The sequence below is a fragment of the Galleria mellonella genome, unplaced genomic scaffold, assembly GCF_026898425.1.
Source record: "Galleria mellonella isolate WM207_F2 unplaced genomic scaffold, CSIRO_AGI_GalMel_v1 utg99, whole genome shotgun sequence".
NCBI lineage: Eukaryota > Metazoa > Arthropoda > Insecta > Lepidoptera > Pyralidae > Galleria > Galleria mellonella.
The window spans coordinates 1,195,205-1,212,247 of record NW_026442184.1 but is presented as its reverse complement, the minus strand read 5'-3'; the positions used below and the strand labels follow the sequence as shown (position 1 = coordinate 1,212,247).

Here is a 17,043-nt window from a genome sequence, read left to right as displayed (position 1 = left end):
TGAAACTTCTTGATATTGACTATATGAAGAATGTTAGGATATCATATTATTTAAAGGAGTACTTTAGATTCAGCAACTTCTACACCTATGAAGTACTTTCGACCTGTTTTAATAATAGCATCTAAAGAGAAAACTATTCTATTACTACCTTCAAATTTCAGCAATAAAATTGGTTGTGTAGCATATTTATTTTGTTGGTTTTTTTTTTTATCTACAATTACATCAATAAGAATCAGATTAAAGTAAGAAGCTTAAACAAAACAACAATCAACGTATCTCTCTCTACAAACTAAAGCACCGAATTCCAAACAACTTAATTACTCAATTACGGTACTATACGGCAATAGAAATGGATAACATTAAGCGGTTGATAGACAAAGCAAAACAAACCTTTACACTCGTTGGCGTCCCTCGCCGTCGCTCGTCCCCAGGGCCTGTCGAAGTGGAACGGCTTGCATCTCTCGCAGTCCCTCCCGGCGGTGTTGTGCTTGCATTCACACGTCAGCTGCTGCACCCCGTTGGACACCTCCCCGCCCTTCATCGGGACACACCGAGAAGCGTGACCATTGCACTTGCAGCGCCCGCCCACAGCGAAATCAGAGATGGCATAGTGTTGGCTGCCAGGCGCCGCCTGCTGCTTGCTATCCACCTCATCGCCCTCGTTCACCATGTGCAAACGGTTGAACACGACCCTCACATCAGTCGCTGTCACCCAGTCTTGTAGTACGGGAGATATGTCGAAGTTTGCAGCGCTCGGCCGGCCTTCTAGCGTGCTGAAGGCCAAGCGAGCGCCTCCAATGCTGTCCCCATTCAATCTATGGGAGTCCGAGCATCTAGCTTCCTGCTCGTTCGCAGCGGTCACAGTAGCTTTGTTAGGCCTGCCGTACACCCGACGGCACTGGCTCGAATAGAACTGAAACGGTTGCCAGGTGACGCCGTAGTCGGCGCTCTTGTAAATAGCGACAGAATCAGCGCGGGCCGCTTTCGGACAAAACTGTAAACTGACGTAGGTCAACTCATACTTTTTCCCGAGAGATAGGGTCAAAGACACATTGTCGGGTGGCGAATCATAAGATGCGGGTGTAAGTGCAGCCGATCGCCAGCAGGTCACGTCGTTGGGGTTGTTGAGGTCAGTGAGATGGTTTGGCGGATGTCTGCGGTCGGATCTGGCCGCGTCGCAAACCCTGCAAGCGTTCTCCGGGGCCTGGTCGCCAGGGGGGTCGCACAGTCGCTCGGGGCCGCGTCTTCCGCATATGGACGAGGCGACGACGGGCGCTCCGAAAGCGGCGTTGACAAAGTCAGGGATGCAACGCCTGGGGCGGCCGTCCTCATAGCAGGGGTCGGGCGGGGAAGCCGCGAGGGCCAGGGCCGCGGTGGCGAGGAGGGCCACGGCGCGGGCGGGCATCGTCACTCACAACACTCACTCGCGTAAAGTTTGCACGGAGCACGACTAACTACGACACGTACACGCCGGTCGAGCGCCGCCGGCAGACTGGCGGGGCGCCGCAGCTTTTCGAGCGCCGAGCTTTTGTGATGGTACACATTAGAAGACTTTTTGTTTATGTTGTAGTGAAAGTCCTTTTTTCTATAGTACAATTGCAACTGCGTGTAACCGAGATTCTACAAACCTTACGTATTATTATTTGCGAGGTTCCAATATTATTAACTGACTAAAGAGCAAATATTTCCAACCGATTTCAGCAAAGATGACATTCTTACTTATAAGGTTTTTTTTTCGTATTTATTCGGTTACACCAATAAATACCGAGCGATGACTTTGTCTATAAAGAACTGAATTGTTTTATTTATTAATTTTTTTCCTGAAAGACCTATATAAATTTATGCAAATTTGTAACCTGGAAATATTTAAATAGGAGTATTATATATTTTTTAATTTTATACAATATAATTTTTATCCTTATCTTTATTAGCCCTTCAGGCGTAGTTTCATGCTTAAATTTAGCATAATATTTGAAAATATTTTTTGAAGTTTGCTTTCTCCGAATTTATTGGCATGAAAACTGGGGATTAAAACCTCTGCCACCAACTTTATTATAATAATAATAATTTATTTGCATTACTTACAGCACACAAATGACAACAGGCATACACAGTAAAGAGATAAAATAATGTTTTTTTTTTTATACAACTTAGAATGGCAAACAAGCTGACGGCCCACCTGATGGAAAGTGATAACCGTCGCCTAGAGACATGAGCAGTACCATGGACATAACAGAGTATACTGTTTCGCCCATGATACCCCCCATGCGTTGCCATTCCTGAGGACTCTGGTGTTATTTCTCTGTACTCTGTAAATTCACTGCCAAATCCCCCACCCTTCAAACTGCAACACAACTGCTTCACGGTTGAAACACGAATGGGACAGAGGTACCCAAGCAATCGACTTTTGTAAAAAGTCTCCCTCTGGTATACACAAAAAAAGCAATATATATAAAGTAACAATTTTTTTTATATACAAATATTGCTTTTTTGTTTATTTTATTATTATTGTAATTAGATACATAATAATCGTCAAAATACAATTTATCGATTAAATAAAACACCATCGCCATACACATATTTCTCCTGTACATTATGGGATTACCAAAATGCCCTATAGCGGTACAACTATCCCCAAAACGTCCCCAAATGTGAACACCAGTCGCGCTATGGGAGAATGCAAGCGAATCGCCGGATCGCGACGGTAGTGCAACTGCGAGCGTACCTGAATGTAATAAACCTAACCCCAACGGCAACCTCCCTTGCCCTCTGCTATCGGGGATGCACTTACTTGCACCATAATGAACTGTGTATTCCGTTCAACTTTCTACATGTTTACGTTTAATAGGTACTACTAATAAAATGTAAACAGTTTTAAGAGGTTCAAATTTAACTAAATCACGGATATCCACGGAATTTTGATATCGATTTTTATTTATTTATTTTTATTTCATGCAACTTATAATGGCAAACGAGTTGATGTGAAGTGGTAACCGTCGCCTATAGATATGAACAGTACCAAGGACATAACATAGTATACTGTTTTGCCCATGCGTGGCCATTTCTGTGGACGTATATATATATATATATACATATACTAACTTTGGGAATATATAAGGAATTTAAACATATATATATATATATATATATATATATATATATATATATATATATATATATATATATATATATATAAGTTCTATCACAACTAGTTTATGGCCAAAATTAACAAGAAAAATGCATGTACTATAAAGTGTTACGGTATTAAGTTACTTACATAAATGTTTCTACGAATACCGACTAGAAATACATGAGCAAGCTACCACATGTGAATTCTCTATCTTTTAATTAACCGACTTCAAAAAAGGATGAGACAGTTCTCAAATCAGTTCAACACGAGGATGAAAAAAGTTGATAACAGATGTGATGATGAGATACACATACGTATTATATGTGGAAATCACCCAGAGTATTGGGGGGAAAGGGATTGTTAGTAATGGAGACTGAGAATCCCATTGCTAGCAATATACCCAACCAGGTCGACGTCCTCGCGGTTCTCCCTGGAAACCATCATGGTTAATTCCTAATGAATTCATCATGATGGGCTAACTGGCCTGTTTTCATTCTCATCTATCACCCTTCACTGGAGCTCCGCCAGCGTATCCCGTTAGCACAGGCGGGGTTGCCATACCATTTTCACCCATCAAAAAAAATCTAAAAGACAGTAAATATGGTAATATTAGAGCAAGCCTTATCATAAGAGAAGATAAATAGCTAGCTTGTGGAACGTTAGTGGGTCATTTTGACATTGATAAAGTGCATTTTTTGTTTATATACGTATACCATACATGAAGGGTTTAAATCAATGAGTAAACATTAAGATAGGCCAGGAATTCTTTACTCATAACTTACCAGAGGGAGACTTTGTACAAAAGTCGATTGCTTGGGTACCTCTGTCCCTACTGTGTTTCAACCATGAAGCAGTTGTGTTTGCATGGCTGTGTTTCGGTTTGAAGGGTGGGATATGGCGTGAATTTACTGGGTACGGAGGAATAACACCCGAGTCCTCAGGAATGGCAACGCATGGAGGATATCATGGGCGAAACAGTATACTCTGTTATGTCCATGGTACTGCTCATGTCTATAGGCGACGGTTACCACTTTCCATCAGGTGGGCTGTCAGCTTGTTTGCCATTCTAAGTTGTATAAAAAAAACTTAGTTTTTTTTAATAGATAACAAGTTGACATCCCATTTGATGGAAAATGGTAATAGTCCCATATATGTACATATGTACATATATATTGTACACCAAAATACACCAACAAAGTTATCCGAATTCATCACATAATTTCCAAAAACAATTTAAAAGATATTGCAAACAAACCATCCAATTTCGTGTTCCCCAATTTAATTATAACTCAACATTATATGGAGTAAACAAGCGAAAACAAATTTAGAATTACTGGCCATGGGAGGGACGGGAATTTTCAGGGGATTAATATAATTTTTACAGTCAAAACGTCAAGGTGATATGGGTCTCTTCAGAGCCGCGCCCACGGCCGGCTACGCGCGGAGAAAAGAGTCGACAGGTAATTTGATAATTTAAAATTTTTATTTATTAAATTTTTTAAGAAAAATAATATAAATTATACATGTTACATATGACAAAACAACATATTAATGAAGATTATACAATTATATAATAACATTACTATTTTACATTGAATTTAGAATAAAAAGAATAACATATAAAAAACCAAAATGAATGTAGCAGTGTTTGTGCAATGGACCTAACTCAGCATATGTCGCAGTTTCAAATCTGAAGCTACGACACTGATTTTGAGTAGGCCCTAAATACGTAACTCACGGACACATGTGTGCAAAAGATGTTATGTATACATAAGAATAATACATAATACACAAAATATTATAAATATATATATATTATTGCACTTGGAAAATAAACGATACAGCGATTAGTTTAACAACTTGTTATCAAGGGTGGGCTTATCTCTAAAAGAAATCTCTTCCAACTAATCCAACACAGTGAGAGAAAAAATAATTATAATTCTATTCTAATTTCTTTCTAATCTGTTTTTCTTGTACGGTGATAGTTTTATGGTATAAATTTCATTTAATGTAAATTATATATAGTGTTATATACAGTACAGTTGTTTACTAATTACCATGTTTTCCACGTGTCGAAAATCAAATGTTACGTCTAAATGTTAATCGTGCTGTGTACACATGTTTTTTTAATTGTAACCTAATATAAAAACCATAATTACCTATATATAAACCTAACATGGTTATAATTTGTTGTGTGCCTCTTTAAAATAAATAAATAAATAAATAATTTTAACCACGGGTAAATTAATATGAGACTAGCATGAGAAGAAATCCTACACATTAGCAAAATCGATTTAGAGTGATTAGTGGCAAAGATGTAATCACATAACTTACAAAGATCATCATCATATCAGGCATTAACTATCCACTACTAACCATAGAGAGTAGATGAAGTAAAGTACTGGGCCACCTTATACGACATGACGATTTTTTAAGAGCATAGTAGAAGGAAACAGAGGGCAAAAGAATAAGGAGAAGACCGAGGAATAACTATTACACAGATAAAAGAAACACTAGGTGTCATGTCGTATAGGGAGATAAAGGATATGGCCTGGGATAGAGCTGGCTGGAGGAAGATGCATGAATTAATTGCACCGACAAGAGGAAACTCTTAAATGAAGAGAAGACTAACCATAGGTTTCACCCATATGAGGGGGAGGGGTTTGCCAGTAGTTGCCACGTTTGGCAGATGGGTTGACAACCGCAGTTAAGCTTTTGGTGGTATTTTAAAAGGTATTTTAAATCCATCTCATCTTCATCATCCATCCCATATCTGTCCATCCCGTGGGTGTTGTAAGAGCCGATTAAGGAAATTTAATGGCTCTGCCACTGCGATACTTTAAGAGGGACGCTGCTACCTATCCCTCGCTGTCCCTTAGTCGGCTCTTACAACACTCACGGGAAGGGAAGGGGTGACCCTATCTGGCCGGGCCCACACGGCAACATACAAAAATAATAGACACGTATGTGAAACCTAGTTTTATAAAGTTTCTTAAACATATAAACTGTAATTTTGAATATATTAATTTATTTTTATTAATTTAGACTAAAAATGTTATAAATAAAAAGTCCCTATACAATTAATTTTGATTCTAAATTTTATATAATACCAGTTAGAGCAATTTTATTATAAATGTAGTATCAGATACATCACTCTATTTATCTATGGTTACGAATATTGATTACAGAGTAATGAAAGAAGAATTTTTTTTTATAATATGGCACTGCTGGGGGGAAAGGGATTGTTAGTAATGGAGTTTGACAGCCCCATTGCTAACAATATGCCTTATTAGGTCGATCTCCACGTGGTTTCCCCTGGAAACTATCGTGAACAATTCTTGTTGAATTCGTCACGATGGGCTAACTGACCTACTTCATCCTCACCTATCATCCTTCACTGGTGCCCCGCCGGTGTATACCGATAGCGCGGGTGGGGTTACTATTCCATTATCATCCATTAAAAAAAAATATGGCACTGCTTGATAATTTCTATTCACACAAATTTATAATTTGTAAAATTATTTTTTTTTTTAAAAAAAAAAGCAAAAACTGAGTTCCTGAGTTCTTCTTAGCTGAAGCTGCATTGCGAAAGGGTAGTAGAGTCATTAAAAAAGTACTATTAAAAAAATGATTTTAATTATGTTAATAATAGTATTTAAGTATATTCGTATAAGTACTTAATTTATTATTATTATATGTAATATTTATGTGTTATATGTGTATTTCTTATGTATTACTATGTATAATTATTTCTGTATGTTGCTATAATTATGTCACATATTTTTCACCACATCTGCCCTTCATACGCTTTCTGTTTTTACCCAATGGTTAGCTGGTAGAGAATACCATATGGCATTAAGCTCGCCACTTGTACAAAGTTTTATTGTCCAATAAAGAATTAATAAATAAATAGAATTAAAATTATTTCATTCTTCCTTCCTTGCTTTCAAAATAAACGGTTCATAAGTTCACCTAAGTCTATGTTACAATTACTGAACGGAACACCAAAAAGAGGGCCACTTGAAACTTCGGAAACAAAGGGTTCCGTACGGAATGCGAACGCGGACACAATAACTCAATTAAGGGCAGGCACCTTTCTGGTCGGCTGTACACGTCGGAAGATGTAATTATAGCCTTATCTCAGGCGGACACCGAATGGTAATTAGCCACTACCGGCTATGCATACGCAGAGGGCTCGAATCACCCCCAAACCAAGTTCCGTGAAAGCAGAACCGCCAGTGGAGCGCACTTCGCTACAACACGAGATGTCGGAAAGGTTTTTCTTTATGTAACTTTGAATGGCGAACCGACGGTCCACCTGATGGAAAATGGTAACCGTCGCCTATAAACATGAGCAGTACCATGGACATAACAGGGTATACTGTTTCGCCCATGATACACCCAATGCGTTGCCATTCCTGAGGAATAAAGTGTTATCTCTCTGTGCCCTGTAAATTCACTGCCATATGCTACCCATCAAACACAACTGCTTCACGATTGAAACACAGAGGTAACCAAACGAAGGACTTTTGTGCAAAGCCTCCCTCTGATAAAAGTTGTAGTTGTAAAAATCCATTACGAGCAAATCCACAGACTTCTCACTTTTTCTTTATAATATGTAGTACGCGGGCTTTAACAAAAATATTTTTCCCACTGTTTGATTATATACTTAAGATAGTCAATCTCTGATCACTAATTTTTATCCAAACTACCTTAATTACTTCAAATTTTCCAAGTTATTTTACATATTTCTGTACAAGCAAAACTAAGAAAAATAATAAAATCAAATTGTAATTTTATCGAGATCTTTTTTTGAAGTTGGAAGAAAAGCATTTTCAATTAGTAGTTATAGTAGTATTGTAATTTGTCAGCAATGGGAAAGGCAAAGGAACTAAGCCATGCGGTCTAATCTTCGGTAATTTTTAATTAAAACCGCAGATACTGTCTTTATTTTCTTCTTCTTCAGTTACTATCTAAATAAAATATATCGAATTAATACTTTTAATGTTCCAAAATAGATGTTCTATTTTTAAAATTCTCGCGTATTTACATTGCATCGTATATTGCCAGTACTATACCAAATAATAATACTGGCAGTCTACAATACAATTAAATTTAAGATGTTAATTTTAAATTCGATTTTTTTTTTTTTACAATTTCAAACACTCAAATAGTGTAATCTATAGGCGGTATCGGATTCCAGATTTGAATATTAAATAAATAAACATTATGTTGATAAATGTCTGTTCCATATCGCTGTATACACACAGCACACAGGAGGCGGACCGCACGTTCGACACTCACATCAGATAGACAACCCTTTTCAAGCATCAGGTAATGTATAGGTGTTGATGTATTCTACAAAACGTACCTTTTACAATAACTATGCCACATTTTACATTGAATATATATATATATATATATATATATATATATATATATATATATATATATATATATATATATATATATATATATATATATATATATATATATATATTATAAATATCTTAAGGTAAGTATCAGAGTATGATAGATTGTACAGAAACAGATGTATTTAACAGATTTAACAGATGTATTGTATTGTAAAATCTTTATTGTACATAATTCATATTGAACACTGATAAATGATTTAATATACAATGGCGGACTTATCCCATAAAGGGATCTCTTACAGTCAACCTTTGGGAAGCTGAAAGAAAACTATAGAATGTATAAGGGTAATAACCATACAATTAAAGATAAACTAAATAATACCCAGTAAAAAATGGAATATATCTTATATATAAAATTCTCGTGTCGCGGTGTTTGTTACCAAACTCCTCCGAAACGGCTTTACCGATATTTATGAAATTTTGTGTGCATATCGGGTTGTCTGAGAATCAGACATCTATTTTTCATACCCCTCAATGATAAGGGTGACCCACCCCAAAATATATTTTTATATTTTTTTTATTTTTTTGACAATTTTTTTTTTATTTTTATTTTATTATAATTTAGCATTGAAAAATACATACAACTTTAAATTTTCATCGATTTACAATCGACCCCTGTATTTTAATTGCGATTTTTATATTTCGCAATAAGTGGTAAAACAACGTTTACGGGGTCAGCTAGTAATACAATAAACAGCTGTATATACCTACATATGTAAATAATAAAAGTACATGAATAATAATATAACTGTTTGTATCTGTAATAAGTTTACTATTGTAATCTTATGGAGGAAACAATAAAGAGTATCTATCTATCGATCTATCTATGTCGATTTTTATTAATAGGTACATTTTTTTTTGTGTAATATTTCTTCGTCACATCTGCCCCTCATACGCTTTCCGTTTTTACCTAATGGTTGGCTGGTGAAAGCACAGGGATTGTTATTAATAAGGTTTAACAGACCCATTGCTAGCAATATACCCTGTCAGGTCGACCTACTCGTGGATTACCCTGGAAACCTTCGTGTTTGTTTGTTTGTTACATACGTCACGATGGACTAACTGGCCTGCTTCATCCTCCCCTATTATCCCTCAGTGTATACCGATAGCTTGGCGGGGTAACCATTCGGTATCATCGGTAGCCACTTTCCGTAGTCGTGTACTGTCTACACTTTTACCTCCGTAACAATAAAAAAAATATATAAAGTAAGAAATCCAAATTGACCCTTATTCGTTGGGGGGAAAGGGATTGTTAGTAATGGAGACTGAGAATCCCATTGCTAGCAATATACCCAACCAGGTCGACCTCCTCGCGGTTCCCCCTGGAAACTATCATGGTTAATTTCTGATGAATTCATCATGATGGGCTAACTGGCCTGTTTTCATTCTCATCTATCACCCTTCACTGGTGCTCCGCCAGCGTATCCCGTTAGCGCAGGCGGGGTTGCCATACCATTTTCACCCATCAAAAAAAAACCCTTGTTCGTTGAATATGTATCTTTGGTATCAGTATATAACTGTATGAAATATCACTAAAATACAACCTTAGTTAATTTAGAAATATTTCAATCGAAAATCGAACTCGTTACCTGATATACGTAAAGAGACGTACACGACCACTGCACCGCGAAGGTCGAATAGCAAAGTAATTGTGATATTGTCATAAAAAAAAAACTAGAAATAAAAGCGCGAGATAAAGGCGCAGTACGCAGGCAAGATCACTATGCAGCCTCACATTTGCCTAATGAAGTCGTAATGACACATATTACGCGACATTGTGCCGCGTCGCCCACGACGCCCCCCTGCGGCTTTTGTCACTGCAATATACATTTTACCGCGAAAAATACTAATAGAAAAGTATAGCTACATATTTGCATACACATAGATAGATTGACCGTGTGGTCCCGGCATAGAATAGGCAACCCCTTCTTTTTCCGTGGGTGCCGTAAGAGGCGACTAAAGGACGGCGAGGGATGGGCACTAGCCTCCCTCTTAAAACATCTCTAAAGCCTGACTGCGGTAACCAATTTGCCTGCCAAGCGCGGCAACTACTGGCAAACCCCTCCAAGTGAGGGGGAAAGGAATTGTTAGTAATGGGGTCTATCTGTCCCATTGCTAGCAATATACACTATCAGGTCGACCTCCACGTGGTTCCTCCTGGAAATCATCGTGGTTAATTCTAGTGCAAATCATCACGATGGGTTAACTGGCCTGCTTTCATCGTCACCTGTCATTCCTCATTGGTGCCCCGCCAGCGTGTACCGTTAGCGCAGGCGGGGTTACCATTCTATTATCATCCATTAAAAAAACCTCCAAGGGGGTGTCTTATGTTCAGCAGTGGACAGTTAAGGGCTAATTTATTACTTATAGCATACAAATAACAACCGACATAGATAGACATACACAAAAAAATATAAAAGAATACATATACAAGAAACAGGCAAAATACATGAAGTACATACCATATTTTTTTCCTTTCGCATAGTAACACAAAATGGTCACAACTCAGTTTATTGTTTTATTCTCAAAAGAGCAAAACACTGATACGACTGTTGTGGTCAAAAGACATAAACAAATATAACCACCATTTGAAAAACTCATTTGGGCTTCTTTTTAAAACCATATCCAGACATTTTCCAGTTACAAATTTGTATAGAATACCTATCCATAATTATTTCTCAACCATAAGCCACAGTCCTCTTGCTATCTATATACTATATACGTATATCATCAGGCGGACTGACAACATGTTTACTATTAAAAGCGGCACAAAAAAATCCTCTGCAACAAAATATAAGTGTGAGTAAAAATGTAAAATAGTTACAATGAAGCGTGCGCATAGAGAACGTGAAAACATGCGCTAGATTCCACGCCGCACAAACATCACATAAATCACATAGCCGATAGAGAGCTAAAGTATAAAAAGCAGAAATGCAGCTGGTAATCAGGAAGGGATCTTATTGCCTCTCATATGATGGTTGGTAGACAGATTGGATACCACTGTGACTAAGGTGGAACTACCATAGAGCACGACATGTCTTTTGTGAGCACAATACTCACGGTTATTTTTTTATTAATTAATTTAGTGTTATTTAGTTTTTTTTTTTTTTTTATGGGTGATAATGGAATGGCAACCCCACCCGCGCTATCGGTATACACCGACGGGGCACCAGTGAAAGATGATAGGTGAGGATGAAACAGGTCAGTTAGCCCATCGTGACGAATTCAACAAGAATTGTTCACGATGGTTTCCAAGAGGAACCACGTGGAGGTCGACCTGATAGGGCATATTAGCGCAGGCGGAGTTACCAATCTATTATCATCCATTTAAAAAAAAAAAAAAAACACGATTTTACTGTACATTAGATAAGTACTACAAGCTGTAGTATGCCATTCCACGTTATATAAAAAATCTTTACCTACGTTGATATAAATGTATAAGTGAGTCGTTCGACTTATTTTTACAGTAAGATCATATCGTAATATATACAAACTCGACGTGGTTGCAGAGCAGCGTGTAAGGGAAGACACGGAGCGACAGCGCATGATGTTATCACGGAGACAGATTGTGGTCGGCAAAAACTGAATGGCAACTAATCGCTGCCATTACCTCTGTACGGGCGTACTCGCGAACTGTACAGAGCAGGACGCGCGCAGATGCAGACACAAGGATACATTTCAAAAGGAATATTGGTAAGTAATTATTATAGCAAACTTATAACTCGACGAAGTCTGGAAGACAGTTAAGAAAAATTGATATCAGATGACTTAAAAAAAGAACCAAAACAAACCTTTCTGGATGTTTTATTTAATTCAAGAGTTATCCTACTGTTAATTTATTTATTATTTTTAAATATTTTTTTTTTTATTTAGACTTTAATTGAGCAGAAAACGGTAAACGCTTTTTATTTGTATAGTATATTATTTTTTTATTTATTTTGTTCTTGTCTTGTGTGCTATTGTGCGAATTGCATGATTCTTTAAATAAACTATTTCTTTTTTTCTTCTTCTTTTACCAATTTTTCTGTCTGTCTGTATGTATATTTGTTTTTTTTTTTATACAACTTAGAATGGCAAACAAGCTGATGGAAAGTGGTAACCGTCGCCTATAGACATGTGCAGTACCATGGACATAACAGAGTATACTGTTTCGCCCATGATACCCCCCATGCGTTGCCATTCCTGAAGACTCAGATGTTATTCCTCTGTACCCAGTAAATTCACGTCATATTCACGCCACGCCACCCTTTAAACCGAAACACAGCCATGCAAACAACTGCTTCATGGTTGAAACACGAATGGGACATGGGCCGTCAGCTTGTTTGCCATTCTAAGTTGTATAAAAAAAATCGGTATAATATCAAAATTTGAAATAAATGACAGTACTCATTATCATCCTTTCTTCTCGGGGTTCTTCAAAAAAGGGATTTAAAAGTTTCCTCAGGGTCAGGACAGGCGCGTAATGCCCCTGGTATTGCAGGCGTTCATAGGCTACGGTAACCGCTTATCATCAGGTGGGCCGTCTGCTTGTTTGCCACCTCAGTGGTATAAAAAGTCACCAATGAAATACAAAGTCATTAATAAATACTGTATCATTATATGTTTAATCTACTCTATACAGCCGGGTACAGTCAAGTCCACAAAAACCGCAGTCCTCCCCCGTTTAGTCCACAATTACTTATCGGTCTTTTATGCGCATTCTACGATATGACCATTCGGTTTTTGTCGCAGCAAAACGACATCGGGGAATGGTGTCCCACCAGTGCTGTTGTGGGCACCATACGCGGAGTGATCTATGGCCAAAAAGATATAGTACTTTTTACGTAGTCAACTATGAGTTTATATTTTACAACCGACTTTAAAACAGAGGAATATAATGCGACGATTAATTGTTTTGCTAAACGATAATTTTGACAATTCTAAAACGATTCTTATTATTCTTTTTGCAGTTGATAGAGCTTACTTCGTTTACTTTTATGTTTTGCAATAATGCAATAGTAGCACAGAGAGGGCTTTGTACTACTTAGTGTGCCAAACTTCCTAACTATCCACTGATGAAGTGAAAAGACTGTTAGTAACGAAAAAATTAAATGTTAAAAATAGGGCCGTGTTGTCCCGGCATAGAATAGGCCACCCTTTCCTTTCCCATGGATGTCGTCAGCCAACCCGCCTGCCAAGCGTGGCAACTATTGCAAAACTCCCTAAGGGGGAGGCTTATGTTCAACAATGGACAGTTAAAGGCTGATGTGAATGAGAAGATTAGTTCGTATTGGTGGAAAATGATAACAAAAGAGAAAAAGAAATATATATATGCAGAGAGAGAGACAGACAGAATTTTTAAAAAATATTGTTTTGGATAAGCAAGCTGAAGTGACAACGGGCTGGTCACATAGCTCAAAGAACCGGGAAAGAAAGGTTCTTGACGGCGACCCTTTACGGGTAAACACAGTGTAAAAAGTACTCTATCTACGTGATCCCCCTTGATGTCAAATATCGTGGTTAATTCCTAATGAATGCGCCGAGATGAATCAACAGAGCTGACTTCATTCTCATCGATTCATCCTTCACTGGTGCCCCGCTAATTTATATTTATAACATAGATGTCTTTACCATTCCATCTTCACACATAAAAAAACCATCCATAATGGATGGTTTTTTTTTGACACGATTCTCCCTATAAAGAGGAGAACAGCGTTTTTTTTTTTGGAGTTTTTCAATCAGTAAATAAGTGCTTCAGTTAGTAAGTATTTCTTAATAAATCTTCAAGTTTAATTAAATGGTAAGTCCAACGTATCCCTCGGCTTCTTTGAAAAATTGTTCAAACACACTAAAATAATAAAACGGTCCCCAGCGTTTCCATTTCCCTTGAGCTGAGCGTTTCCATTTACCAGAGGGAGACTTTGTACAAAACTCGATTGTTGCTCGATAAATCTCTGTCCCATTCGTGTTTCAACCGTGAAGCAGCTGTGTTTCCATGGCTGTATTATATATTTGAACATAGATATGGCGTGAATTTACTTCACACAGGGGAATAAAATCCTGAATCCTCAGAGAATGGTAACGCATGGGGGTATTTCATGGGTAAAACAGTATACTCTGTTATGTCCATGGTATTTCTGTCTATAAATCTTCAACTTTAATCAAAAGGTGGTCCGTCTCGGCTTGTTTGAAAAATTGTTCAAACATTTAATAAAAAAAAGCTTTCCATTTCCCTTGAGTAATTACATTGTTTAAATGAAACTAGAATTGACAATAGAAACAAATTTCGATTACTTTAACATTATATTAATGTACATTTAAACCCCCAAACTCCTTTCAAAAATTCACTCAAAAATCTTTTAAAACTTCCAATCGCCAACTCATTTGCTCAGCGTGGTGACTTATAACCATAAACTCTCCAATAAAAAAGACCAATAATGTGTGGGCCCCAGTGTAAAAAAAGAACATGTTAAAAGACATTTTTTTTTGATGGGTGAAAATGGTATGGTAACCCCGCCTGCGCTAACGGGATACGCTGGCGGAGCACCAGTGAAGGTTGATAGATGAGAAAGAAAACAGGCCAGTTAGCCCATCATGCTGAATTCAGCAGGAATTAACCATGATAGTTTCCAGGGGGAACCGCGAGGAGTTCGACCTGGTTATATTGCTAGCAATGGAATTGTCAGTCTCCATTACTAACAATCCCTTCCCCCCCCCATGTTAAAAGACATTGTGCAAGACTTATATCCAGCAGTTGATTTGGCAACTACCCATTTCAATGACAACACACAAATGTAAAATCTATCCAGAATTGGCGAGAACAACATAAAATACACATAAAAATACAGTTAAATTAAGTGCCTACCTCCTTCAAAGCCAGTTACGTGACATCACACCATATGTTGCATGCCATAGCTACTTTTTGCCCGGAATACCTCCTCGCATTATGTGATAAGCATATCTCACGGAAGAATGTTTTACGTTACTTCTTAATACACTGGCTCATAAAGAAGACGGCACTGGTCACGACAAATGCTGGGATATATTTAAGTGATTTTTGTCAACCGATTTTAAAAAAGGAGATCAAATGTTTTTTTTTTCTACAACTTAGAATGGCAAACAATCTGACGGCCCACCTGATGGAAAGTGGTAACCGTCGCCTATATATGCCCATATAGACATGAGCAGTACCATGGACATAACAGAGTATACTGTTTCGCCCGTAATACCCCCATGCGTTGCCATTCCTGAGGACTCAGATGTTATTCCTCTGTACCCAGTAAATTCACGCCATATCCCACCCTTCAAACCGAAACACAGCCATGCAAACACAACTGCTTTACGGTTGAAACACGAATGGGACAGAGGTACCTAAGCAATCGACTTTTGTGCAATGTCTCCCTCTGGTGTCATAGTCAAGTCATATGTCCAGCATATATTTTTTTTATGTATGGCAACTAACGGCAAAAAACTCTTTATGGGGTAGGTTAAGTTCAGCAGTCAATGGCTGATACAACAACATATATTTTTTTATGTGTGTCATATATGTATGTGTCTGTATTGCATAATAATCTTGCCATCATTGAATGGGGCTTTTTGACCCCATCACTAACAATCCCTTTCCCCCCAAAACGAGGTGAATATTAATAATAAATAATCAAATATTTGATTATTTATTATTAACCATTATTTATAGGGGGGAAAGGGATTGTTATTAATGGAGACCGAGAATCCCATTGCTAGCAATATACACAACCAGGTCGACCTCCTCGCAGTTCCCCCTGGAAACTATCATGGTTATTTCCTGATGAATTCATCATGATGGGCTAACTGGCCTGTTTCCATTCTCATCTATCACCCTTCACTGGTGCTCCGCCAGCGTATCACCTGGGTTACCATACCATTTTCACCCATCAAAAAGAAACCATTATTTATTATTTACCAGAGGGAGACTTTGTACGAAAGTCGATTGCTTGGGTACCTCTGTCCCATTCGTGTTTCAACCGTGAAGCAGTTGTGTTTGCATGGCTGTGTTTCGGTTTGAAGGGTGGGATATGGCGTGAATTTACTAGGTACAGAGGAATAACATCTGAGTCCTCAAGAATGGCAACGCATGGGGGGTATCATGGGCGAAACAGTATACTCTATTATGTCCATGGTACTGCTCATGTCTATAGGCGACGGTTACCACTTTCCATCAGGTGGGCCGTCAGCTTGTTTGCCATTCTAAGTTGTATAAAAATAAAATAAAATAAATAAATTTACCATTTATTTATTATTATTTACCATTGTTCTGTAGAAATAGACACAAATCCATAAAAAAAAACTATTCCCCGTAGACATACCCTATCCGGCACTAAGAGCAAACAATATCACGCCCATTCATAACCCGCCCTTGTAAACAGCATAATTACAGACTAGCCCGCAACACGTCCGTCCGTCTGTCTGCACTTATCTCCGTAACTGTAATGAACACAAAGCGACGCGCTAACGAGCCCC

The 17,043-nt window shown here is 37.8% G+C and overlaps 1 protein-coding gene and 1 long non-coding RNA gene across 3 annotated transcripts in view; one reads left to right on the top strand and one right to left on the bottom strand.

Moving 5' to 3' along the window:
* LOC113520003 (netrin-B-like) overlaps positions 1-1,970 on the bottom strand; it is a 233,002-nt gene extending 231,032 nt beyond the window's left edge. For both annotated transcript variants that reach the window (XM_052902948.1, XM_052902949.1), the window contains exon 1: positions 391-1,970. In XM_052902948.1, coding sequence (XP_052758908.1) covers positions 391-1,405 — 1,015 coding nt within the window. In that variant the 5' untranslated portion in view covers positions 1,406-1,970. The remainder of the gene's footprint in view (positions 1-390) is intronic.
* Positions 1-17,043, top strand: part of LOC128202471 (uncharacterized) — a 338,352-nt gene that overhangs the window by 244,674 nt on the left and 76,635 nt on the right. The window lies entirely within an intron of this gene.